This window comes from Mustela putorius, unplaced genomic scaffold, assembly GCF_011764305.1.
Source record: "Mustela putorius furo isolate JIRA1106 unplaced genomic scaffold, ASM1176430v1.1 tig00003858_pilon_pilon_pilon, whole genome shotgun sequence".
Classification (NCBI taxonomy): Eukaryota; Metazoa; Chordata; class Mammalia; order Carnivora; family Mustelidae; genus Mustela; species Mustela putorius.
This window is the reverse complement of record NW_025422010.1, coordinates 3,734,239-3,760,966: the sequence shown is the minus strand read 5'-3', so window position 1 is coordinate 3,760,966 and position 26,728 is coordinate 3,734,239. Positions and strand designations below refer to the sequence as shown.

Below are 26,728 nucleotides of genomic sequence, written 5' to 3'. Positions count from 1 at the left end.
CAGAAAGGACAATGCATATGAAAAGAGTCCTTGTCACACCGAAAGGGAGTTCGTAAAGGACTGGTTCAAGTCTGTATTCCTAGTCCTCATTGTAGCTAGGGGCAGATCGCGCACTGTCTGCTCGATGACTTAAACAAAAATTACCAACAGTGCAATCATTCAGTCATCGCTGGCCACCCAATGTGGATCAGGCATGGTGCTCAGTGCAGGGACCCCGAAGGGAAACTCCAGACAAGCACGCTTCTTTCAACTGTAGAGATACAGAGAGGGTGATCTACCTAGAAGTCATGATCTACTGGATCCCTGGATAGCAGGGGCTGGGAGGGCAGAGCTCTCTCATGGAGAGACCAGGAAGGGCCCGGGGCAAGCCAGTCCAAGGTCTAGCTGGAGACGGGCAGCAAGGCCATTCCAGGGGCTCAGCACTCACGGAGGCCCTGCCAAGTGACTGGGATGGGCGCTTCCCACTGCCTTTCCTGTACACGACACTCATTCATGTACATGTCTCCCCCACCCCTATTTCTGGTCAACTGCAAGTCAGCATCTTCCACCAGAGTGAGATAAGACCCACAGATGCTTCCGCTTGCTTCCTTCTGGTCTCCTGCCCTCACAGCTTCCTTGGATGCATTCATATGGATCTGTGGTTTCAGACACACACACACACAAAACATACTACACATACACACACTATACATCAATAATTCAGACGCAACCGCAGTTGTGCTCACTTCTTATCTCTCCACTGTGTCCTATATTCCACATTTCCCATTTTATTGGATTTTCTACTTCATTGGAATAAATCCTCAAGTAATGTTTTTTCTAATAAAAAGGAGCTATATAAAGATATAAACAGTTTTAGTCACTTTAAGGCAGATTTTGGATCACCCTACTGCAAACTCAGAAGTGCAAGCTAGAGTCAAAAAGAAATGCTCTGAGGTCTTTGTTAAATTGGGCAGACCATTTTTCTTCTGTGTTTCCACAACTTAAGCATCCCCATGCCTATATCCATTATAATCAAGGAAATTTTAAAAATATATTTTGAAATATGAATAGCCACAGAAATGCCTAAGGGAGAAAACAAGTTTCTATTCTAAGAAGGGTCCAACAGACCATGGGTGAGGTGGACAGTCAGCACAGGTCCCCCCATCTGAAAGCAGGGTGTTCCTTGGAAACCTTTCAAAAGCTGAAATGGCATAAAACAAAGCAAATACAATTAATTCATGTGGGGAAAAAATGAGAGTGTTTCCAGACCCAAAAAATAACCGTTCTTAGGGCCTTTCTGATACCTTAGGTCACTGCTTGCTAATGGAGGCACAAAAGAGACAAAGCACAGATGCTCACAGAGTTCAAAGTGCTGGCCACTTGATGCTGAGATGCTGACTGTAGTTTCCAGGGAAGGCATCTGGAGGTCCCACTCTCACTCAAGGGTGCATGTTGCCTCTGTACAGGCTTGCTGCAAAACCAATGCCGAACACTATCTTCGCTTTTAATCTTTTTGTAAAAGCAAAAATCCTCCTTGGAATTCTACTGGTTAGTGAAAACAGGCACTAATGTAGGTCTTTCACAAGAGCAAAGTGGAGTAACGTAGACTTTGAAAAGTAGGGGGGAGTACAATACAATTTGCTCCAAGACAGCTGACTTCTTACATGCAGGTTCTGGATACCAATGCTCTGACATAACCTGAGAAGTCTCTAGCACCCCAAGTGCAAACCCTAATTGCAAATTTTGTCTTCTTGTATTCTGAGAGTCTGTAGATCTAAGGCTCATAAACTAAGGAATGGGAGAAAGGAGAGAACCAAACTCTTAGACCATTCCAATTAAGATCCATCTGGCAGTTTTAGAAGTCTACGAGGAGACTGATGGAACTCCCACCCTGTAGAGGTGACAGACCCCAGGGTCCTGCCCACCACCCAGGGGTGCAGACATGGCACCCCAATCCCTTCAGAATGCCTCCCCTGCCAGGCAGGTCTCACCCACCCCACCTGCCACAATGACCCAAACTTGTCACTGGAGTTTGAGGCAGTGGTTATCAAACATTGCTGCCGATACTAGCATTTTCCAGAGTTTGGCTTGGGAAATTTACACCGGTCTTGAGTGAAACTGATAGCAAGTCAGTAAAAGGGCAGACCAAGGGCAGGCAGCAGCCCCCACTGTGGGAAAGCCCCACAGCCTCCCTGTGGGCACACAACCACCCCACTGTATGATAAAGACTGGTGACCACAACACCCTGGAGAGGTCTGTTTTGCAGGTCTGTGGGCTGCCCTCAGCAGGGAGGTCTGGCCTTGGCCTTCCCAATGCGGAAACAGGCCCCTAAAAAAGCAGCTTTGAGGCTTTTCAAGGGAAGGCTGACCTGGTGCTGCCACACCCACTGTGGAGGGTATTTGGTTAGGGAGAAAATGAACATATTGTTTCCTCCTTTCTGAACTCAGTCTGTCCTGTGTTTAACTGCAGTTGAGCTGCCAAGCTTTGGGCTCTTCAGTTTAAAAGAGGTGATTGCTTCCTGGAGCCCAGAAAGCAGAAGGGGCTGGAGCTCTCCCCTCAAAGTCACCTCATGCTCACTTCCAAGAGACAAGGACAGGCCAGACCCCACCCCCACCCCCAAAGAAGGAAACATGAATGTGAACTTGGTCAGTACCTAACTCATAGCCATGGAAGCAGCTAGCACTCTCTCTTTCTTACCAGCTTTCTTTCAGCTTGCAAAAGATGGAGACTTCCCACACATATCAAATCCCACACAATCAAACCAAAGTACAGTGGAGGGGCCCTGGATATCTAATGGTAGCTGAGGCTGTGGGGATCTACCCTGATTTCCTCTGTTCTGCCCCCAAAAGTGGATAGCTCAATAGAGTAACAGAGCCGGAAGCATCCTACAGCTCAATAGACTGACAGAGCCAGAAGCATCCTACAGACCAGGACAGTCCACAAAATCCCCTCTTTCGGGTTCCTGCACTCAATTCCAATGTGTGTGTTGGGGCAGGGAGCATGACATTTTCTCTACACCGTTAAGCAATCCTCTGGATGCCAACTAAGCGTCCTACAATTCAACTCAATCCCAACGCTATCTACCCGGAGGTAGCATCAGATCCCACAGTACGATGGCTCACTCCATAGGCTGGTACCACCCTTCCCCAGCGTCCCCATTTCAGACACTAGTCATAAGCCCAGCCTGTTATCTACGCTTCTGACCTACCGGCTACCAATGGGAGGTTCCAGTGACCCCCTCCAGCCCACAATGCCAATCACAAGCACCAGGTTGTACCTCTGGCCAACTGGCCATAAATCAGAGATTCTCAAAACCCCCTTCCTTGGGTTTCATTAATCTGCCAGAGCAGTTCATAGAACTCAGAGAAACATTACACTTACTAGATTACATTTATTATAAAAAGATATAAATCAGAACGGCCAGACAGAAAGAGATACAAAGAGCAAGGTCTGGGGAAAGAGTAGGGAGCTTCCACGCCCCCTCCAGGACGGTGTGTCACTCTCCCAGCACCTCCAGACTGGGTGGTCACCAACCCTGAAGCTCTCCCAACCCTCTCTTTTTGTTTTTTTATGAAGACTTTGCTACATAGGCACACTTGATTAAATCACTGCCCATTGGCAACTGATTCAACAACAGGCCATTCTCCTCTCCCCAATGTCAGAGGGCGTGACTAAAATTCCAACTTTCTAAGGGGCAGGATTGGTTCTCCTGGGGACCAGCAACCCCTCACACTCAGGGGCTTCCAGAGTCACAAAAAAAGTTCAAAGTTCTGGCCGCTCGATGCTAAAATGCGGAGTGTAGTTCCTAGGGAAGGCACTTGGAAGTGCCATTCTCACAATAACTCTCTTAACAGCAAAAGACAGAATCAGTGCTCTCCTCTTAGGATATTCCAAGGGTTTTGGATGCTATGAACCATGAACTGTGTATAAAGACCTAACATAGAAAAAACATACATAGTACATCACACCTTCTGCTCTTGGAAAACTGCCTGCTTGGAAGACCTCGGGGGACCCCGAGCCCACCAACACCACTGCCAGGGCAGGCAGGGGTAATGAAATCTCACATGAGGCTCACTGATGCCTGTTGGCTTTTTCGGTTCCCTGGGCTGAGGACTCTATACTACAAAAGAGGGAGGGAGGACAGGAAGCCACTCTCCACCAGGGGCTGTGGTTAAGAGAGCGGAGCACAGCTGACGGGCAAAGGGAACCTGGGACGAGATATGTCAAAGCTGGAGAGGGCAAGACAGAAGGAGCAGCTGCCCTGCCCAGTGCTCCTGGCAACTCAGTCCCCTCCTTCTGAGGCCGAGCCCTGTCCAGCGGGTCTAAATGCATAGTCATTCACAACCTAGCCTCTCCCCCGCAAGACAGCTGGGTGTGTGACCCACAATGAGTGGCTTTGAGAAGACAAGAGTGAAAACATGCATGCCTGGTGCCTTCTTCCTTGCCTCATCGCGGCCGAACTCTCCAAATTAACCTGGACTTTATAAGGTGGCGCATCCTAGCAAGCCACAGACTAATTTATAAGGCTAGTGCCTCAGCCCTCGCAGAACCCCCCCACAGCAGCCTCTGAGCCCACAGAGCCTGTAATTCACATATGACAGCATCACCCACAGACCATACCTCAGCCGAGCACCCTCGCCTACCTCCAGCACCGGGACTCGGCGCGGAAGCCCTGGACATTGTTGTCCCCTCCGATCAGGTACACAAAGTTGTTGAGCACCGCGATGCCCTGGTTGGACATGCGGGGGGCCAGGGAGGCGGTGAAGTGCTTCCACTCTCCCAGCAGGGGGTTCAGGTACTTGGCCTGGTCGCTGAGGACAGTGGATGGCGTGGAGTGAATGCCCCCGAAACCCACGACGCACTGGAAGTCCGAGCGCAGCTCTGTCTGAGGGCCCTGCAGGCTGGGCTGCAGGCTCTCGTTGCGGTGGTACATGAGCGCGCTGGCCACCGTGTCCCTCAGCGGGCTGGGGTCCAGCTTGTCGTGCAGCCGCTGGAGGACCTCAGCTTCCATCAGGGGAAAGCGCACTGTCTCCAGGAGCTTGGGGGGCTCGTGCAGTGAGATCTGGTCGGCCTGCACCTGCTCCAGGGTGTAATGGTAGAGCAGGGCGCCCTCATACACCTCAGTCTCGCAGGAGACCTCCAGGCGGTTGCTGCTGAGGAGGGAGTAGACCTTCTCCAGGGGAAGCTGGCGGTACTTGTCAGTCCGAGAGAAGGCCACAAAGTTTTTGAGGATGTAGGTGTCCAGCTGCTCAGTCAGACGGCTCAAGTCAAACAGCTCCGCTAGCCGGTAGACATCAAGGATGTTCTCTTCGTCTACCCAGGACATGAGGAAATCACAGCAGAAATGGATGATCTCTGGGATCTGTGAAGAGAATAAGCCCCGTTCGAGCCTGGGCTGGGAACAGTGTCTGGGTGAGGGAGACAGAGGGTAACAGCCAATGGCTACAGCTGGCCCCCCCACCGCTGCCCCCAACCTTTCCTGAAGTGGAGGCGTGGCGCTGCTGTTCTCCCCCAGCTCTAGAGGCGACTGGGGCTCACTGCAGACTGACTGGGTCTAAATCCAGGCTTGGAAGAGATCTGTGGCACGTTCTTAACTGCTCTGAGCCTCGGTTTCCTCCTCTATAAGTGGAGAGGAATAAATTGAAAATGAGACTGTACCCAGGAACTATCTGGTACAGAGCGGACCCTTTCAAATCAAAAGTAGTGAATCTCCAGAGAATCAAGAGGCAGCTCAGTGGCCACCACATCAGCCACCCCTGCTCTGGAAGGCATCTGGGAACCCAGGCTGTCTACAAGTCATTCAGCTCTCTTCTCCCCCACCCCCCACCAACAACTGTGGGCTTAGCCCAAGCTGCAGCCCCAGGGAGCCACCCCCTACCCCAGTAGCAGGGCCCTGAACCCCCCAGGAGCTAGGAACTGCCAGCAGGGCATTTCAGATGCTCACCCAGCACCCTTCCTGGGAACCCCACTAAGTTCTTGAAAGGCTAGAAGCCATCCTGCCTGGGGAGAGACCTGCATGACTCTGGCTAGCACAGGGGCCCCAGGTGGCCGAAACCTGTCCTTTTCCAGTCATGCAGAACTGGTGGGTTGAAAGGAGGGCAAGACGGAACAGTGCTGAGGTGGCAGCTGAGAAGTGAGCCACAGGCTTAGAGGCCAGCCTGTGCTGAGACAATCAGAGCATGGCCGGGTGAAGGAGATAGAGAGGAGGGCTCTGGGGAAAGCTGCCCAGGCACTGCTAAGTTGTTTAGGAAAAGAGGATTTTGAAATTGCTCTAAAAATGGGAATACTTCACTCATCATCAACAAATTAACCAGTACACATAAAGTAATTCTGCTGGTATGTGAAGCTTAACAATAAACGTGTAAAAATCTTATCTTTATATTTTTTCTCATTTCAAAAACACTCCGTGCTTTCCAGGTCATTAGCCAAGAGCTGAATGGAAACCTGTGAAGTGCCAGGCATGTGTCTGCCCCAGATGGAATGTCCCCGTAGGGCTCTGTTAGGTCCTCGAAGTCTTCACTTGACTACCCATTTTCTCTCTTGCCTGGCACTTCTGCTTTGCCTCTTCTTCCTAAAAAACTACTTCTGATCTGTCACGGGCCAGGACACTGACCAGGTTCTAGGGAGGAAGTGTGAGCAAAGAGCCCTCAGTGGGCATGAGAAGCAACTTCTGAAGAACCCAGGGGCCATGTCACCCTCTCTTTCCCATCCTCACTGTCACAACAGGGGGTGTCCTCTGCTAGGGAAGCTTACAGAGGAATCACTCCAGGTCTACCCAGTGCAGGAGCCCCATGAGAGGCCTGGAAGGAGCCCTTTCTGGGGGTTATCCTGTGGTGACAGTCTTGCTGGGATTCAGATCCAGGTCTCTGGGGACACCAGGAACAGTGTGATCCTGAGTTAGGGCCAGGGACAGTACAAGGGGAGCACGTGGTCACTGGCTACATGAACAAACATGACCATGGTGGGCCTATGGACTTGGAACTGTTATACCAAGTAGGACTTGCTTTAAACACACTGCATAGAAGCCCACTATGTTAAAAATAAAACCCCCAAAAGCTGAGCTGCTCGAGGTAAAGCAGAGGCTCTACATCCCGTGCTGCCCCCACAATGGCCTCGGAAGTGCTAACGTGCTCAGGAACACTGGCTCAAGTCCATCTACTCATTGCATATGGCAAGCCAGGGTCAAACCAGCCCAGCAAGCAGAGGCCAAGTGCCCCCCACCCCCGATCTGAGAGAGACGGCGCAGGGAACTGCTGGGGCCCTGCCGCAGTGTGAGGGCTCCAGACACCCCTGAACAGCTTGGCTTTCCCAACTTGAGTTTTTGCTGATGGCCCCAAACATGTTCTGACCTGAAAAAAGGTCAGGATAATGAATTCAGCATAGCATTTCACTTTCACTTTCAACAAATGTAAGATGAGACGTCTCTTCAGCCAGATGAGACATCTGACAACGGCTCCTGAAAGCAAAGGCACGTGCAGGCCCAGCCCTTGCGTGACTGCACCAACGCCACCGAGGTCATACAGCCTTCCAAAACGTAAGTCACGCTGTCAAAGCCTCAGAAAACTTTCTGAGTTCTGTAGGAAAACAAGTATTCAAAATTCAATGACAAAAATGAAAAGTAGTTTCAAAGAGACTGGCAAGCCAAGTGGGGTGGATGAGCAGAAAAGGCCTGGGCAACTGTGGGGGCAGCTCGGCTTCATCTGACACCAGGACACACGGGACATCACACACCTGCCTCAGGGTTGGCCTACATGTTTACAGGCAGAAGGAAAGGAACCAGCAGAAGGGCAGAGGGAAAAGGAGCCTGGGCCTGGAGGTGTTTGGAGCAGCTATGGTTTGGTGCCTAGGGCTGGCTGAGCTGTGTACCACCCTCGAGGCTCTGCCCTACCTGCAGTCTCCTTTGCTGCCTGATACCCTCACCTGCTGATCCCCCTCACGCCACTGTCCGGCAGACACCTGGGGATACACCTGGGTCTGCTTTGCTGGAGCGAGGGCAGCCTCACCTGCAGCTGGCAGGCGGCGACCAGCGTCTCCTGGACATTGCTCAGGCTGAGCTCCAGCTCAGAGGTATAAATGAAATGCAGGATTTGGCACATGGCATTGTAGGACACGCCGTGGATCAGCACCTCTTCCTGCTCCATCTCCTTCAATCCCCCAGCAAACATCCCTCTGCAAAGTAAAAACATGAAAAAGTGCTGTCATATCAATCTGTATCAATCATAGCAGCATCTGGGTGGCTCAGTCTGTGTCCATCTCTTGATCTCAGCTCAGGTCTCATCTCAGGGTCATGAGTTCAAGCCCCATAATGAGCAAATCAGTATCAATTAGGTTACCAGCCCAGCCTGCAGAGAGCAAGGGGGAGCAGGAGGCAGACTGACCCAGCAGTGATGTGCAACAGAACAGTGGTTTGCTCTGAGCACTGAGTCTTACCACGGAAGGTGCCCACCAGCTCCTGATCAAGTTTGGACAGCCATACTAGAAATCACTGTCCGCATTTCACGTGCTGCAGGGTGTGGCACCTGAGATTCCTGGAGCCAGGGACAGCATCTGGCTTGCTTTCTGCTGCATCCACAATACACTTCCTGGATTACACGCTGCAGCCCAGAACACGTCATGAATGAATGGATGAATGAATAAATGGGAAACAAGTCATAAAAGTCAATCCATTCAAAATATACTGAGCACCTAACTAAATGCCAGTACCATTTAGAGTCAAAGGATTAACTGTCAAGTAAAGTGGTTAAGACTCCCACTTACAAGGAATTTGATGCTAGGGAGGACAGCAAGTAAAAAACAAGGGATTTCTGAGTGCGGAAATGCTAGGAAGAAGCACAAGAGGGTGTATGATCTAGGAGCACCTGGCTGGGAGAGGGGGAACAGGGAGAGAGTGAGGAGGAGCAGGGATAGGCTGAGACAGGGCTGGATGGCACCTCACCAGCCAGTGGATGGCATTCCAGGCGGAGAAGACAGGAGCTCAAGTCCTGGGGCAGGGATGAGCTCAGTACACAGGCAGCCAGGCCAGCGCAAGGAGGAAGTGAGCAGGTGAGTCAGGGCCAGATCCTGCTTCCCCCAAGTCAAGACTGAGTCAGGATTGAAATCCAAGCATAATGAAGCTCTGTCGGCGAATTTTACCTAGGACGGTGGTGTGAGCAGACTTTTCAGGCAAAAGGGTTCCTGCAGGCCTGGGGAGGGCCCGGTGGCAGGGAGAACATGTTGAAGGACTGAATCTAGAAGAGCACTGGAGGAACCAGGGCCCTTTGGCTGGGTTAGCTGGGCTGACAGGGACTTGGGAGGAAAGGGGTCAGAGTGAGGTCGGAGTCACCATCAGTGAGATGCCTCTGAGGCATCCTGGGGAGCCAGTTAATAAGCTGTTCAGGGCAAAAGAGCGGGGTGATCAGGGGAGGCAGCAGGGCTGAACATGACAGCCACACAGAGAGGGAAGAGTAGTTATTTTTACATTTTGTTTATTTTTCAACTAGGTAACGTATATAGCAGTACAAGACTTAAAATACAGAGCAGGGTGAAAGTTTTCCTCTTGCCCTCCTCCTCTGCTCTGCTCTAGGCCATCAGTTGCCCTTCCCAGGGCAGCACCGCACCCAAAGGCAGTCCATGTACTCTATACTCTACGTTACATTATAATTTAACAATGCATCTTGGAAATGGCTCCTTAATGGTATACACAGCACCGCTCTTCTTTATGTAAAGGGCTACCATGGTTGATTTAACCTACAGCGCAATATACCCAGGTTACTTTTTTTTTTCCTTAGAGAGAGAGAGGGAGAAGCCTAAGCAGGCTCCATACTCAGCACAGAGCCTGATGTGCGCCTCAATCTCATGACCCCGAGATTCAGCTGAGATCTAAATGAGCCGGCCAGGCACCCTTTAAAGTGCCATTTCTATATTCTCTCTCCCTCTTTTTTTAAAGATTTTGTTTATTGGGACGCCTGGGTGGCTCAGTTGGTTAAGCAGCTGCCTTCGGCTCAGGTCATGATCCCAGTGTCCTGGGATCGAGTCCCATATTGGGCTCCTTGCTCAGCAGGGAGCCTGCTTCTCCCTCTGCCTCTGCTGCCACTCTGCCTGCCTGTGCTCGCTCTCTCTCTCTCTCTCTCTCTCGCTGACAAATAAATAAAGACATATAATCTCTAAAAAAACAAAAAATCTTAAAAAAAAAAAGACTTTGTTTATTTATTTGATAGACAGAGATCACAAGTAGGCATAGAGTAGAGGCAGGCAGAGAGAAAGGGGGAAGCAGACTCCCCACGGAGCAGAGAGCCCAACGTGGGGCTAGATCCCAGGACCCTGAGATCAGGACCTGAGCCGAAGGCAGAGCCTTAAACCACTGAGCCACCCAGGCACCCATCTATATTCTTTTTTCAACAGTCCAGGTTCTTTGTCCAATTTCTATTAGTCTCTATCTTGTCAATTTGACGAAATCTGCCCATTTTCGAATGAGTAGAACTTTTTTTTCTACCTCAGATCTTTTGATTTTATGATGCATTTTGCCATGCACCAAGTCTGACCTCAATGAGATCAAAGTCTTACATGTGAGGTGCACTGGTGGGGAAGTCGGTGCCATGTCTGCCCTGGCCCCCAAGACTGGCCCCCTGGGACTGTATCCAAAAAAGGTTCGTGATTTAAAAAAAAAAAAAAAAAAAGTTAGTGATGACATCACCAAGGCAACCAGTAATGGGAAGGGTTTAAGGATTACAGTGAAACTGATCCTTTAGAGCAGACAGGCCGCAGACTACCTGGTTAAGCACCCAAGTCTTGATCTCAAGAGTTGTCAGTTTGAGCCCAGGTTGGGGTTGGAACCTACTTAAAATTTAAAACAAACATAGAACAGACAGGCCTAGATTGAAATGGTACCTTTTGCCTCTGCCCTGATTATCAAAACCCTCAAGGAACCTCCCAAGAGAAAGAAAGAAAGAAGCAGAAGCACATAAAGCACAGTGGAACTGTCACTTTTGATGAGGGTATCAACACGTTAGCCAGAGAACTCACTCTCTGGAACCATTAAAGTGATCCTGCTGTGGCTTGCAATGCTGATGGCTGCTACCCTCATGACATCATAGGTGACGTCAACAGTGCTGTATGTAGTGGAATGCCCAGCTACTTAAGAACTACAAAGGAAAATATTTCAATAAAGGATCATTTGGCAACAACAACAAACTGTTCCACCTGAAGTTTATTTTGGTACAACACGACAGCCAAGGGGCAACACTGTTTCTTGAGAGGGCCACCCCATCATCTCCTTCCCCAAGTTGGGATGCCCTCTTTGCCACACACCAAGTTTCTGGCAGGCCTTTGTCTGTGTTCAAAGTCACTACTTCCCCAGTAATGTTCCCACATCTCTGCGGCCACCAGAAGCAGTCTGGATTACTGCAGCTCCATAACATGAGTGACCGTAGGGTAGGGCGAGTCTCCTTTTATTAGCTTCTCAGTAACTTCCTGGCCATTGCTTGCTTTTGAAAATCTGGACTTTAGAATCAGTTTGTGCAATCCTCCCATCCCCCCCATAAAGTCTCTTGGTATTTTTAAGAGGAATGCATTACACATACAGACTGATGCAGAGAGAGCTAGCATCTCTGTGATGGACACGATGGGTTCTTCTATCTCACAAGCCAGCCTCTGTGTCTCTGTGGAGATCTTGGAGGTCACCTGCTCACAGAGCTGGCCCTGGCATGTCACATTTATTCCTACACATTTTATTCCACATGCACCCCCTCAGGGTGCTCTCCTGTGCTCTGTGGTACACTGACTCTCTGGAGTGTCCTTGCAATATGTGGACCTTGTCTGGATCCTGAATGAAGAGGGTAAGAAGGAAGGAGACAAAATATATTTTGGGGACAATTAAGGAAATGTGAATATGGACTCAGTATCAGATAAAATTATGGAATGACTATAAATGTTCTGAGATTTACAATATTCTTACAGATAAAGTAGAGAAAGCTCTTATTCTTGGAAGTGCAATGAAGTATTTCCAGATAAACTGTTATATCCCCAACTTAACCTGAAGCAAATATGCAAAATGCTAACTGATGAATCTAGGTGAAGGGCACAAGCTATTCACTGTCACTGTACGGATCTTTCAGCTCTTCTATAGGGCTGCCTTTTTTTTTTTTTTTTTTTTTTACGATTTTATTTATTTATTTGACAGAGAGAGAGAGATAGAAAGAGCAAGAGCAAAAGGGCAGGGAAAGGAAGAAGCATGCTCACCACTGGCCCTCTCAAGAAACAGAGTTGCCCCTTGGCTCACCACTCCCCGCTGAGCAGAGAGCCTGATGCAGGACTCAATCCTAGGACCCTGAGATCATGACCCGAACCAAAGGCAGACGCTCAACCAACTGAGCCACCCAGGCGTCCCTGACAGCTTTCAAAATAAGAGTTAGGGAGGGAAAAAAATGTTGAAAGAATAATAAAATATATATCCACCCCTTTTGTTTTTGCTGTTTTAACCAAAAATGGATGCCTGGTGCCTGAGTGGCGCAATTAAGCAACAAACTCCCCTTTTTTTTTTTAAACGATTTTATTCATTTATTTGACAGAGCACAGCAGGGAGAGCAGCAGGCAGAGGGAGAGAAGCAGGTTAGCAGAGCAGAGAGCCCAATGTGGAGATCAAACCCAGGAATCTGGGATCATGACCTGAGCCAAAGGCAGACGCTTAATGACTGAGCCACCCAGGAACCCCAAGCACCCCAAGAGCTGAAACTCTTTGTTTCAGCTCAGGTTGTGATCTCAGGGTCCTGAGATCTAGCCCCATGTAAGGCTCTGGGCTCAGCATGGAGTCTGCTTGAGATTCTCCCTCCCTCTCTCCCCCCATCCCCATGCACCTGCACACTCTCTCTAAAATACATAAATCTTTAAAAAAAAAGGGGGGGGGTGGTGGCGCCTGGGTGGCTCAGTGGGTTAAGCCTCTGCCTTCTGCTCAGGTCATGGTCTCAAGGTCCTGGGATGGAGCCCCACATCGGGTTCTCTGCTCAGCAGGGAGCCTGCTTCCCCCTCTATCTCTGCCTGCCTCTCTGCCTACTTGTGATCTCTCTCTCTCTGTCAAATAAATAAAATCTTTTAAAATTAATAAAAAATTAAATTAAATTAAATTTTTAAAAAAAGAAGAAGTAGTCCATACCTCATAACCATTAGGATGGCGACTACCAAAAAAACCCTGAAAATGATACGTGTTGCTGAGACTACAAAGATAATGGAACCCTTGTGCACTGCTGGTGGGAATGTAAAATGGTGACAGCTACTGTGGTAAACAGCACAGAGACCCCTTCCGCACCAGCATGAATACACTTCACTACTCAGCTGTACACTAAAAAACAGATATAAGATGCTAAATCTTATCATGTGTTTAAGATCACAGCAGGGCACCAACAAAGTAGGTGGAGGGCATGAAAAGCACAAAACACTCTGCAAGGAGGGCTGCCTCTGCTGCTAGGAAACCGCAACTCAACTCCAGTGAGTACCCTAATGGGGGCCAAGTATGTTTCAGAATTCAAAAGGTTTCAACTGGAGAGACACAGCACCCATGCCACATAGGATGTCACACCCCTGCAGGGTCTGGGTCTGTATCTCCCATCCAAACTCATTAGTATTTCCAAAGCAAAATGTAAAAGACATATACTAAGTAGATTAAAAATAAAATGAGTCTCATATCAGTTTAGGGCAGGCTTTGTTGTTTAACAGATTGGTACCAAAATTTAAAAAACAAAAACAAAAACTGGTGAAAATATGGCAATGTGGCTGAACCCAGAGTTCCCCATCCCCCCACAAAAGTAAGGACTGGACAGCTACCAACTAACAAAAACAGCTCTAGGGGACCCCCTGAATACACTTACAAAGTTTTAGCAACATAGTGGAACAAAAAAACAAAACAAAACAACTTTCAAATTTCAGAGCTTTGGGGGTTTCAGAATTCTGGACTAGTGTTTACAAAGAGAAACAGTATAGGGATGAAGAGTAACTTTGAAAGAGTTACCATGGTGAGGGAGTAAGTGGGGAGGTGACATGGGAGGGCAAGGGGAAAGAGGTGCTTTCAACTTTTCTTCACCAATTCAAAAAGTATACTTCAAAAAGTATTTTAGGGACGCCTGGGTGGCTCAGTTGGTTAAGCAGCTGCCTTCAGCTCAGGTCATGATCCCAGCGTCCTGGGATCGAGTCCCACATCGGGCTCCTTGCTCGGCAGGGAGCCTGCTTCTCCCTCTGCCTGCCATTCTGTCTGCCTGTGCTTGCTCTCTCCCCCTCTCTATCTCTGATAAATAAATAAAATCTTAAAAAAAAAAAAGTATTTTAGGGACGCCTGGGTGGCTCAGTCAGTTAAGGGTCTGCCTTCAGCTCAGGTCATGATCCCAGGGTCCTGTCATCGAGCCCCTCATCAGGCTCCTTGCCTCTCCCCCTGCTTGTGCTATCTGTCATATAAATAAAATCTTTAAAAAAAATTTTTTTTGGAGACCCTTTCTCTTTCTCTGCTCTGAAAGCTTAAATGACATTAGAGTCTGTTCATAAAAGGATATGACTCCAGGACATGTCTAGGCTTCATGTTTTTGTGGAGAATATAACTCTTTTTCAGGGGTGAAGTTCTATCAATATATATTTTCTACAAAATATCAATTTTATCCAAATTTTCAAAATCAAAGTATCAATTATAGTTGACTACCTTATAATTCACAGTATGGAAACGAAGGAGAGGTCTATGACCCAGAGAGACCACATATAGGACAGAACACTTATGCCCCCTGACACACAGAGGCAGGGAGCACAGGAACCAGCACAGCAGAAGTAGATAGGGCAAAGCACGAGAGGGTCATGAGAGCCAGAAGATTAGCACAGTGGATAGTTATTACTACATGTGAAAAAAGCAAGACCCAGGGCGCTGGATGGCTCAGTGGGTTAAAGCCTCTGCCTTTGGCTCAGGTCATGATCCCAAGGTCCTGGGATGGAGCCCCACATCGGGTTCTCTGCTCAGCGGAGAGCCTACATCCCCCCCCCTCTCTGCCTACTTGTAATCTGTCAAATAAATAAATAAAATCTTTTTTAAAAAACAAAAAAACCAAAAAACCTAAGATGCACAGTTTAGTCAATCCCTAAGCCTAGCACAGAGTACACACCAAAGGAGGATTCCTGCAGGGGGTACCTCCCAAGACAAGGGCGATCCAGGGCTATGCAGCTCTCCATCCCCAACAGGTCAGCAGCCTCCTGCAGGGAGGAGCCAACCCTGAGAGCCAGAGGCTGGGAGAGGGTGCAGGACAACTACAGAAAGCTTCCCGGAGGAAGAAGTACCTCAGCTGGGCCCAGAAGACAACACTGTGGCACAGGAAAGGCAGAGAGCATTGCAGAGTAACAGCAAAAGTAGAAGCAAGAAAGCCTGGCCATGTCTGCCCTTGGTCACCACAGGTCGTGCTCTCTATACCTCCTTCTGGAGAACAGGAGGTACTTTTACCATGAAAAAATATTTCACTTGAGAGGCAACTGGGTGGCTCAGTTGGTTAGGCAGCTGCCTTTGGCTCAGGTCATGATTCTAGAGTCCAGGGATCGAGTCCTGCATGAGGCTCTCTGCTGAGCAGAGAGCCTGCTTCTCTCTCTCCCTCTGCCTGTCACTCTGCTTACTTGTGCTCTCTGTCAAATAAATAAATAAAATCTTGTTAAAAAAAAAAACTTCACGGGGCACCTGGGGGGCTCAGCTGGTTAAAGCCTCTGCCTTTGGCTCGGGTCATGATCCCAGGGTTCTGGGATTGAGCCCCACATCAGGCTCTCTGCTCAGCAGGGAGCCTGCTTCCCCCTCTCTGCCTACTTGTGATCTCTGTCAAATAAATAAATAAAATCTTTAAAAAAAAATACTTGATAGTTCCTAAAATCAAAAAATGAGAACTTGGGGGTCTGACTGGCTCAGTAGAGTGTGCGACTCCTGATCTCAGGGTTATGAATTCAAGCCTCACAATGGGAACAGAGATTATTTTTAACACAAACAAACAAAAAACAGAGGCACCTGGGTGGCTTTAGGTTAATCACCTGACTCTTGCTTTTGGCTCAGGTCATGATCTTGCAGTTGTGGGATCGAGCCCCACATCAGGCTCTACATTGAGCACAGAGTCTGCTTCAGATTCTCTCTCTCTCCTTCCCCCTTTGCCTCTCCCCTCCCAGTCTCACTCCCCACTCCCTCTAGCTCTCAAATAAAATCTTTAAAACAAAAACATACAAGCAAGGGACGCCTGGGTGGCTCAGTTGGTTGGATGACTGCCTTCGGCCCAGGTCATGATCCCAGAGTCCGGGGATCGAGTCCCACATCGGGCTCCCAGCTCCATGGGGAGTCTGCTTCTCCCTCTGACCTTCTCCTCGCTCATGCTCTCTCTCACTGTCTCTCTCTCAAACAAATAAATAAAAATCTTTAAAAAAAAAATAAAAATAAAAAAAATAAAAACATACAAGCAAAACAAAACAAAAAACTCCTAAGGACTATAACCAATACTTGAAGTTGAAACAATGAAACAATAGGCTGGAATGGGAATCAGGTGGCCTCCGCTGGGGCTCATTCCTGAGCCTCCTTTCACCAGGGTACAATGAGGGCAGTGGCACTAATTCTTCTCAATGTGCCAATGGCTGGGATGGGGTCATGAAGAAGGCCACAGAAACTCCAAGGGACCAAGAATCCATGGCTGGGCGGGGGCAAGGAGTGGGGGAAGAGGAAGGTCAGAGGCTTAGGCCCTCAATATGAAAAGGTGTGGGACACCTGGGTGGCTCAGTCGGTTGAACATCTGACTTCTGCTAGGGTCATGATCTCAGGGTCCTGGGATTGGGCCAAGCGGGGTTCTGCACTCAGCGGGGAGTCTGCTTCTCCTTCTGCCCTCACCCCCCAGCTCATGCGTGAGCATGCTCACTCTCTCTCAAATAAATTCATAGATATAATCTTAACAACAACAACAACAAAGATGAGAAGGTGTGGGTGAGAAGGTAGATGGCCAGGGAAGGGGCACAAAAGGCACAACTTCATATACCATATGGTTGTGTGGACAATGTATACACACAACTTGACCACTTGTCCTAGGCCTCAGCACCCACAGGACCAGAAGCCTGATGACCAGGGTTCATGTGGGCTTTTAGTTAGCATTGTAAGAACACCACTGGGGGGTGGGGGGAATGAAAGACTAAGGCATAAAGTGCCAGTATCTTTAAAAAGGTGTGTATGTGTCTTTGTGTGTAAAGAGAAAGCAAATATGGTAAAATGTTAACAACTGGTATTCAGGTGTTCGTAATATTATTCCTCCAACTTTCCACAGATCTGAAATTTCTCAAAATGAAATGTTGGGGAAACCAGAGTAAATAGAAACAAAATCTATTTTATACCAAGATACAGAAAATTCATTTTATAAAATGCAACAGGACAAGTCAAGTCAAGCATGTTGTCTCTTAAAAAAACAGGAAAAAAGGGGGCGCCTGGGTGGCGCAGTGGGTTAAAGCCTCTGCCTTAGGCTCGGGTCATGGTCTCAGGGTCCCGGGATCGAGCCCCACATCAGGCTCTCCGCTCAGCAGGGAGCCTGCTCCCTCTTTCTCTCTGCCTGCCTCTCTGCCTATTTGTGATCTCTGTCTGTCAAATAAATAAATAAATCTTTAAAAAAAAAAATAGGAAAAAAGAGGGGAGCCTAGCTGGCTGGGAAGAGCATACCACTGTTGATCTCAGGGTTGTGATTTCCAGCCCCACCCATGCTGGCTAGAGACTACTTAAAAGTAAACAAACTTAAAAAAAAAGGAAAAGAGAGAACAGGTCCCAGGAGAGCTGAAAGAAAACCAGATTCGAGGGCACCTCGGTGGCTCAGTCAGTTAAGCACCTGCCTTGGGTTCAGGTCATAATCCCAGCGTCCTAGGATCCAGCCCAGATCCAGGCTCCCTGCTCAGCGGGGAGTCTACTCCTGCCTCTCCCTTTGTCTCTCTCTTGGCTTGTGCTCTGCTCTCTCGTTCACTCTCTCTCTCTCAAATAAATAAAATCTTTAAAAAAAGTAAAAAGAAAAACAGATTCAAAGACCCCTCTGTCCCACTCAGTGTTGGTGAGTCACTACGACAAGCAGTGGGAGGAGCTCGGGCAGAGCAAGGGACTTGGCAGCTTCTGACTGGTTCTTCCCACCTGGTCACTGCGGGTGCCAACACAAACTCCTAGTGAAGCCAGGATTGCCTGTGTTACTTTACTTGTGAGAACATGTGCATGTAACTCACCTGAAGTAATCACAGGATGCAGCCAGGAGGATTCGATGGGCCTCAATGTGTCTCCCTTCCACCACCAGGACAACATCAAAGAGGATGCCACTGTCCCGGAGAGCCAGCAGCCCCCGGAGCAAGGCCTGGGAGTGCTGTGCACTCCGGTAGGTGTTGTTGACACAATGCGGGTGTGAGGGCTGCACAGGCAACTTGCACAGCTGAGTGAACTCCTGCTCTTCTGCCATCCTGACCACCACACCAGACCTCACCGCTGCGGCTGTCAGCTGGCAAGACAGAGGGGACAGGGAATAAGCCAGGGAAGCAACACCACACAGTGCACAGGCTGGCCTAGTGGCACCTGCTGCTGATGGCACTTCTGTTCCCTCCACCAGCTCACCAGTGCTTCCCCTGTGGTCTTAAACCCACGAACTCCCTCTCCCCACCCACTTCTCCAAACTTGGAGCCTCCTTCCTGAAGTCCTGTGTCCCTTCAAGATTCTGAGGGGTTCCAGAGACAGACTGACTTCAGTGGGGGCCCCAGCCCTACCATGGACTCACCACATGACCAACCTGAGTCTCAGGTTCCTCAAATGGTAAAAGGGAAATAAAAGCACCCCACCTGTTGGGGAAATCTAAAATTGGTGAACAATGAATATAAAGCAGCAGCACAGACCAGGTTCTCAAGAGCTCTTCCTCTCTCCCATTGAAAAAGGATAAAACCGGGGCACCTGGATGACTCAGTCTGTAGAGCATGCGGCTCTTAATCTCTGGGTTGTGAGTTCGAGCCCCAAACTGGAAGCAGAGTTTATGTTTAAAAAAGGGAGAGAAAAGGGCACCTGGGTGGTTCAGTCGGTTAATCATCTGCCTTCGGCTCAGGTCATGATCCCAGCATCCACAGATTGAGTCCCGCATTGGGCTCCCTGCTTGGTGGGCAGTCTGCGTCTCCCTCTACCCTCCCCACTGCTCGTGATCTCTCTCTCTCAAATAAACAAATAAAATCTTAAAAAAAAAAAAAAAAGAGGGGTGCCTGGGGAGCTCAGTCGATTAAGCATCTGTCTTCAGCTCAGGTCATGATCCCAGGACTCCCTGCTTAGTGGGGAGCTCTGCCACTCCCCCTGCTTGTGCACTCTCTCTCTCTCTGTCAAATAAATAACATAAATAAAATCTTAAAAAAATAAAATAAAAAATAAAAGAGAGAGGGAGAACAAAACTGGGTTCCCTCACATAGGAATGGATGCATAAAAATGACAACAGACCTGAGTGCTGGCCAGGAAACCCAGGGGAGGGTCCAGGACCTGTCTTCTTTTACCAAGATTCTGAGAGTCAAGCACAGTAATTTCAACTAGAGCTGGTGCATTCAAGATCATATGCAGCATGTTTTTGGTTCAGGGTTACTTTGTAATAATTGAGTATGTTCAAAACATGCACAATGAATTGAGTCCAAGCCTCAGAAACCCAATCAGTAAAATAAACCTACCTCAAACACACTTTGGCAGTGCATTCTAACTCAGAGGGCAGCCAGTCCTGCATTGCACTCTGGGGCTAAGCTAAGCACTCTAGCCGCAGCACTGCCATCCAGCTAGCAAGCGGGAGCCCAGGAGTTACCTGCCACACTGTCTGTCAACATTTGCCTTCACCACTTAGGCCATGCCACTATGCCCTGCCCCAAATTAGTTTCTTCTCCAATTCCCTGTACTCTATCTTTAAGAGAAAAAAATGAAGGGGCACCTGGTTAAGGCAGTCAGTAGAGCACAGGAGTCTTTATCTCAAGGTTGTGGGTTCAAGCCCCATGTTAGGCGCAGCGCCTACTTAAAATTAAAAAAGAAAAAAGAGAAGAGGGAGGGGAGAGAAAGAAAAATAGATTCTACTATATAACTTGCCAAACTGGGGCGCCTGGGTGGCTCAGCTGGTTAAGCATCTGACTCTTGATCTCAGCTCAGGTCTTGATCTCAGGGTCGAGAGTTTAAGCCCCGCACTGGGCTCCACGCTGGGCACAGAGTCTACTTAAACAAATGAAAAACAAAACAAAACAAAACAAAAAACCTGGCCAAAAAGAAGAGGGCTCTGTCCTCACTACTACAGCTTAGGAGCACACCTGATTGCTTTGGACTCTGCCGCTTCCCATCCAACATGCTCCATTCCTCAGTGTACCTCCTGGATTTGGGACCTTCACCCACCATAACCACTGCTTCTTCCGCACCCTGAACTGCCTCACACACAGACAGCAAGGGCCAAGGGGTAGTCCCCATTAACCATCTCTCTTGACTCAAAACTCTGCCCCATGGCAATGCTCTCTTTTCTGATCCCTTTGGGCAACACACTCTGCCTCAGCCCACCCCTCTTTCCCAAGAATCTACCCTATATTCCCAAATGCACCTCCAGCTCGATGCCTAATCCAGCCAGCACCCCTCCCCACTGGTCTAGCTTTCTTACTCCGTACAGCCATGATTTCCACATCAGAAATCTCATGGTTTCAAAGATCTCTTTTCCTTTTTATACCTGTGTCTATCAGACCCCCTCGTTCTGATTCCATCTCTCCTATCTCAGATGCCCATCCACGTATTCTTCCGCAGCCACCACTCTGGGTCAGACCACAGCACACTCCCAACTGGTTTCCTTCCTCCTGCTCCATCCTCCCCAGCTCAGCTGCTCAGGTTGCAGGGGGTCCCCAAATGCCCAGTATGTATACCACCTGGCTTAAGAGCTGGCTCCTTACTGCCTTCTGCTTAGGTCTCCCCCACGATCTGGCTCAAAATGATCCTTTCCCTTGTACCTTGTCACTGGCCCTTAGACCAAAAGGGACACCGTTGGGTCATCCTCTGAACACCATCAGACTCCCTCTTAGACCAGACTCTTTACAATACCATATTGGTCAAGGTCTAGTTCGATCACTTCTCCCTCTGTCACTGTATCAAGAACACAACAGGCATGCTCCATCACCGAAGCTGGTCTCTCTACCCACCAGCTAGAGCTTTATCTCACCCACATTGCAAAACTCCATGGCTGTTTGTACCACTTGTAACCACGTGACTGTGAGCACATAACTCATTATCTCCAAGTCTAAGCTTCCTCCTCATTACCACCACCACCAGGAAGTCAAGAGAGCCTCCTTCTCTAAGGGTGGCAGTGGGGACTGACTGCTCCAACAGACATCAATGCTTGGTGGGTCCCCATCCCACATCAGCGCTTCTGCCCCTTTGGGAAGGGATCCATGGCAGCTACACTTACTATAGAGTACAGAATGCATTAGGAGAAGGCTGCCCCCTTGGGCAAACAAACCACATTTACCAAGCACAATTTAAGGAACTAATTAAGCTAGGTGCTAAGGATGGTGTGAAGAAAACGAAGCAATTCCCTGCTCTGACAAAGCATAGCTCAGAGTGCAACACATTCAAGACCATGCATCTGAGCCTCCTTCATAAAACAAGCATTGGCCACGACCAAAATGTCCATCCTCAAAGGAATGTATGCCGCAACACAGTGAGCCAACAGAATCCTAGACAACAGCTAAAAATGGGCAACCTAGGGGCGCCTGGGTGGCTCAGTCATTAAGCATGTGCCTTCAGCTCAGGTTATAGTCCCATAGTCCTGGGACTAAGCCCCACATTAGGCTCCCTGCTCAGTGGGAAGTCTGCTTCTCCCTCTCCCACTCCCCTTGCTTATGTTCCCTCTCTCACTGTGTCCCTCTGTCAAATAAATAAGTAAAATTTTAAAAGGGGGGGGCAAACTAGAACTCAAACTATAGTCATCAACATGGAAAAATCTCAAAGGCTTGCAAAGGGGGAAAAAAGCACACTGCAAAATATGTATAATACAAAAAGTTTGAAATTACACAACAAAATATTGTCCAGTTTTGCTTATAGATAGGTGTTACAGTAGAACATAGCATAGGCACATTAAAGGAATTCAGGATCATGATTTTCTCCAGGAAGGAAAAAGGGAATGTTTTATTTCCTTAAAACAAACAAAAAAAACAAAGAAGACAAAACATTAAGATCTGATTGGGAGAGATGATAACTTTTCTGCCAGCATAAATTTTTTAAAAACTAAATTCTCAAACTTATTTAATATGTTCACATTCAAATTCAAAAGGCACAGAAAGGTATGTTATGAAACTTAAATTTTCCTCCCACTTATGCCCTAAACAGATCCTCTCCCAGAAGAAAACTATATTCTATCTCCCCTGGTCGGGGGCATCTACAGTTTCAAAGACAAATCTGTAAATCTACACCATTCCCCCCCTTCATTAACTTTTGCATCTGAAAACTTAATATCCCTCCCACTGTCCATTGTACGGATAACCACATTACTTAAACAATCCTTTTCAGAGACATCTGGGTTTCCTCCAACTATTTGCTTTTGCGAACAGTTAACTGAAAATCATTTAGATATGCCACATATGCAGCAGTTATCTGAGAAAAATTAGCTGGATACATAACTGCAAGATCATGCCAATTTTAATGCTTGTCATTTGAATGCATACTGCCAAATTGCCCTCCATAGAGGTTATAGTAATTATTCTTCCACCAGCCAAGTATGGAGAAGCTGGTTCCAACCACTATCTAGCTCAATCCCATTTCTTTTTAGTCTTTGTTGACTTAGATGAAAAACAGCATTCACAGTGCAACTATGTTTGTGTAATTAACAAAATTTCAAAAAATAAATTAAGTTAAATGCAACACTCCTTTTGTGATTCCTTTCCCATGAATGTTCTGGGGAGTTCATTTGGCAGCACTTTCTTTCTCCTATTTGTTTCACAGGGATTACTCTATCATCAAGTCTTTCCCTGGATTTAGTTCCCTCCAGCTCCATAACATTTCTGATTCTACTCATCACAAGCAAGGCCCCTCCGTTCTGTGCTCTTCAAAGCTTTTGAGGGGAGCAGGAAGGAAGCTTTATGTCCCAAGTAAGTACAAACTTAAGGACGTAAAATGATTTTTTTTATTAACTCATGGATGAGAGTCAAAAGTATTTTTGAAGAATTTCCAACTCAACACCATTTACTGAGCAGGCACCCCCTCAGTCCTCTGAAGCGCCCCAAAACATTGTCTGCCTTCAACGAACCCCAATCCTTGGCAGCACGAAGGTCTGCAACAAAGGGAAAAGGGACAGTTGGGAAGAGGAGGGGAGGGAGTAGGTACTAATTTCCAGAATGGGGAGCCATCATAGGAGTGCCAACTCGGATGCGCTCTGGAATGAGTCTTCCAGAAAGCTGAATTGGGGCATCTTGGCGCGCCAAACCCGCGGCTCAGGCCCGGGGCGAAAAGGACCCCAGGCATAAGGCGATGGCGACCCCGCGACTCCGGCCCGCGCCAAGACTGGAAGTAGTCAGAACCCGCGGCGGACGCTCCCGGACCCGGAGATTTTGCAATGACAGCGCTATCTCCGGCTTCTCTTTGGAAACCGCGCGAGCTGGCGAGGTTGGACTCCCTCGGCTGCAGCCCGCGGGCTCCCCGAAAACCCGGCCCCGGAGAGCTGCTGAGGAAACTGAGGCTCGCAGGCCGAGGTCCAAGGTCACACCAGGTGGTGGCAGTCCGACCCGCCCCACCCGCCTGTTGCAGGACCCGCCCGCGCGCAGAAACGAGGGTCGCGGGTGGGAAGGCCGCGCTCAGCCCCGCCCCGGGCGACAGGCAGCCCAAGAGCTAGGAGGCTGGCGGGCCCTGCAGCCGCGCGGAGGTCCGGTATCTCTGCTAGCGCCAGCTCCCCGCCCAGCCGCGCCCGGGGGTCCCGCCCGCCGCGCCCCCGCCACGTCAGGCCGCGGGCTCGCCTCAGGCCGCCACTCCTGCGTCTCTGGCCCGCGCCCGCCCCTGCGTCCCCGCGCCCTCAGGGCTGCTCGCCGGGGCTCTGTTGCCGCCGGCCGCCCGCCGCCCACCACCCGCACTCGCTGCCACCCGGCCCGCCCGGCCCGAGCCTGGCAGCTCACCTGGTGCCGCCGCAAGCTGAGGCCGCACTCGCCGGAGGCGGGGGCGGGGCGGGCGGGCGGCCGCGGGGCGGGGCCTCAGCGAGTCACGTGGCCGCGTCGCGCAGGCGCCAGGCGGGTGTAGACGGAGGCCGGGGGGCGCCTCGCTGGAGGGCTGGGGGAGGGGTGTTAAACTCTGGCAGGAGGAGGGGCGCGGCCCGAAGCTTCTCTTCCGCGGCGGAGCTTCTGGTCTCTGCTCAGCCAAGAAGAGCTCCAGCCGCCTGGTTGACCTTAAGTCTCTGCACTTGCCATAGCTCCCGGCACCTGGCGGGGCTGAACGAATGAATGAGTGAATAAATGAAGCAGTGCCTTTTGGGAAGGGTCGCGCCCTGTAAATCCAGTTCTTCCGTCCCTCTCTCGTTTTCTCTCTCCTCACTTATTCATTCCCTCCCTCACTCATTCCTTCCATCCACCCCCTCTTTATTCCTTTATTCCTTTCCTCATTACCTCTCTTACTCATCCCCTTATTCATTCCCTGTAACTCATTCCCTCCTTTCCTCGCGGTCCTATTAGCTCACGGTGCTTCTGCCGATCGCCTGCCCTCTGCTGGATGTTGGGGAGAAGAGAGAAACTGCCAGTGTGAAGGGGTGGCTGAGGTTCTGAAGTAAATCCAATTCCCAATCCCCATCCCAAAGGGCTGAGTATTCATTTTCTACGCCTCACCAGGGGCAAGAGGATCTTGTCCTCCGAGGCTCATTTGTAATTGCCATGTCCAGCCAGAGGTTCCAGCCAGCAGAACTTCCTGATAGATGAAGTCGCGGGGTCCTACACTGCTGTTTATAAGAGTCATTGTGGAGTGTGGGGGAACTATGGGGGAAGAGTGTGGCTAGGAATAGCTCATGGTTAAAAAAAGGTATATGGGAATGAGGAAGAAAGTAAACGAAACAGAAGCACTGTCCTGGCTGATCCCAGAGAGCTGCCCTAGGTCCAGGCGAGGGCCAGGAGAATTGGACCAGACTCCAGGACCAGGGGTTCCCAATGGGAATGGGCTTCTGGGAAGACTCTGGAGGAGGTACCCTCCCCCCCAGCTACATAACAGATGAGAACTTTTGGGGAATGAGAAACGCATTCCAGGAAGGGAAGTGTCAGCAAAGGCGTGGAAATAAGATCCTACAAAATGAGTAGTCTGGAGGCCACCAGAAATTTCTGAGTCTGAAGTGAGCACTGGAAAGCAGACCCTACCTTTGGAGGTACAGGTGGACGTAGCCCTAAGGTCAGCCTTCTGCCAGGCCTGGAAGATGCCAAGGTGGGTTACAGACTGGACTAGAGGGGGGAGAGGGCTGAATATGGGGCCAAAAGTGAAGCTGTAGCCTCAAGTGGGCATGGAGAGGAGACGGGGAGGTATGGGTTGGAAACCTGGGAAAGAGACAAGTTCCCCACTACACGTGAGTGATGGGTGAGGAAGAGTGACCCCAAGAGATGGTGGGGAACAATGAGGCTCTCCCCTGACAAGGAGATTGGAGGAAGAGCAAGTCTAGGGGGAGACAAGACTCACTTTGACCCCAGGCAGGGTAAAGAGACTGCAGATGTCCAGAGGTAAAGTCATGGACATATACACTTCAGCCGGAGGTGATGCACTGAACCAGAGCAAGTATGAGGAAAAGGAGAGTGAGTAGAGGACAGAGCACAAGTCGCATTGGGGGACACCCAGAGAGCAGGAACCCATAGAGGAGATGGGAGGAATAATTTCAAAGATCTAATGGGGCTAAGTGTGAGGGTGGCCCCAGAAGTGAGAGGCAGTATGTTCACCGGAATCCTTTGGAGTTCCAGAAGCCAGCCTGCGGTGACTGAGGTATGAAATCAGGGAAGGACAGGAAGACTGCCAGGGTGGGTCTGGAGTCTGAGATGAAGACAGATGGGACCACAGCTTGAGAGAAGAGAGCAGAAAGAGCACCTTCAGGGTGGAGAAAGGAGCTGCAGGGTGAAGGGGAGAAGGCCAGGGGCAAGGTGGGGTGCTGGCCAGGACTGAGAGGACAGGACATTTCCCCTGTCTTCAGAGATAGAGGAACCAGCATCTCATAATATACCCAGAGTAAGTCAGAAGCATTCCCACTGGAAAATTCTAGAGGAGGGGAGTGGCAAGAAAAGAGGAGGCCCCAAAAGCTTTGGTGTGCAGGGTCTTCTGGTGGCCTCCCAAGAAGTGTTTGCTTTCTAGGAGATCCTGTTTCCCCTGAGCGTACAAACTTCTGCCTGCTCCTTTATGGCTATATTCCCAGAACCTAAAACAGAGCCAAACACAATAGGTTCTAAGTAAATAAAAGTGGAGGGAATTGGAGAGAAATAAGAACCTAAGAGACTGGTTAAAGAACTGATAGAGATAATGGAAGACCTTCCAAGCTTCGACCCAATGGAAGATATTTCAAAAGAAAAGCCAAACTCACTTGCCTGCTACACAATCTGATCACAGACATCTTAAACAAAAAACAGTGGAGGAAATGTTTGCAACAAACTTGAGAGCAAGTGGCAAATAGTATATAAAAAAATTCGTACAAGGGGTTCCTGGGTGGCTCAGTCCGTTAAGCGTCTGCCTTTGGCTCAGGTCGTGATCTTGGGTTCCTAGAATCCAGACCCCATCAGGCTTCTCTGATCAGTAGGAAGTCTCTCT

The 26,728-nt window shown here is 49.3% G+C and overlaps 1 protein-coding gene across 5 annotated transcripts in view; it reads right to left on the bottom strand.

Annotated features, from left to right (window-relative positions):
- Nucleotides 1-24,215, bottom strand: part of KLHL22 (kelch like family member 22) — a 35,965-nt gene extending 11,750 nt beyond the window's left edge. The window contains exons 1-5 of one of the 5 annotated variants that reach the window (XM_045065295.1): nucleotides 19,421-19,513; nucleotides 18,723-18,783; nucleotides 18,184-18,449; nucleotides 7,983-8,148; nucleotides 4,623-5,341 (exon numbers count right to left, since the gene is read on the bottom strand). In XM_045065295.1, the coding sequence (XP_044921230.1) occupies nucleotides 4,623-5,341; nucleotides 7,983-8,148; nucleotides 18,184-18,410 (1,112 nt within the window). In that variant the 5' untranslated portion in view covers nucleotides 18,411-18,449; nucleotides 18,723-18,783; nucleotides 19,421-19,513. Of the gene's footprint in view, nucleotides 1-4,622; nucleotides 5,342-7,982; nucleotides 8,149-18,183; nucleotides 18,450-18,722; nucleotides 18,949-19,420; nucleotides 19,514-24,087 lie in introns of those variants that run through there. The other 4 variants (XM_045065294.1, XM_004742579.3, XM_004742577.3 and 1 more) reach the window with 4 other exon arrangements.
- Nucleotides 24,216-26,728: the final 2,513 nt, after the last annotated feature.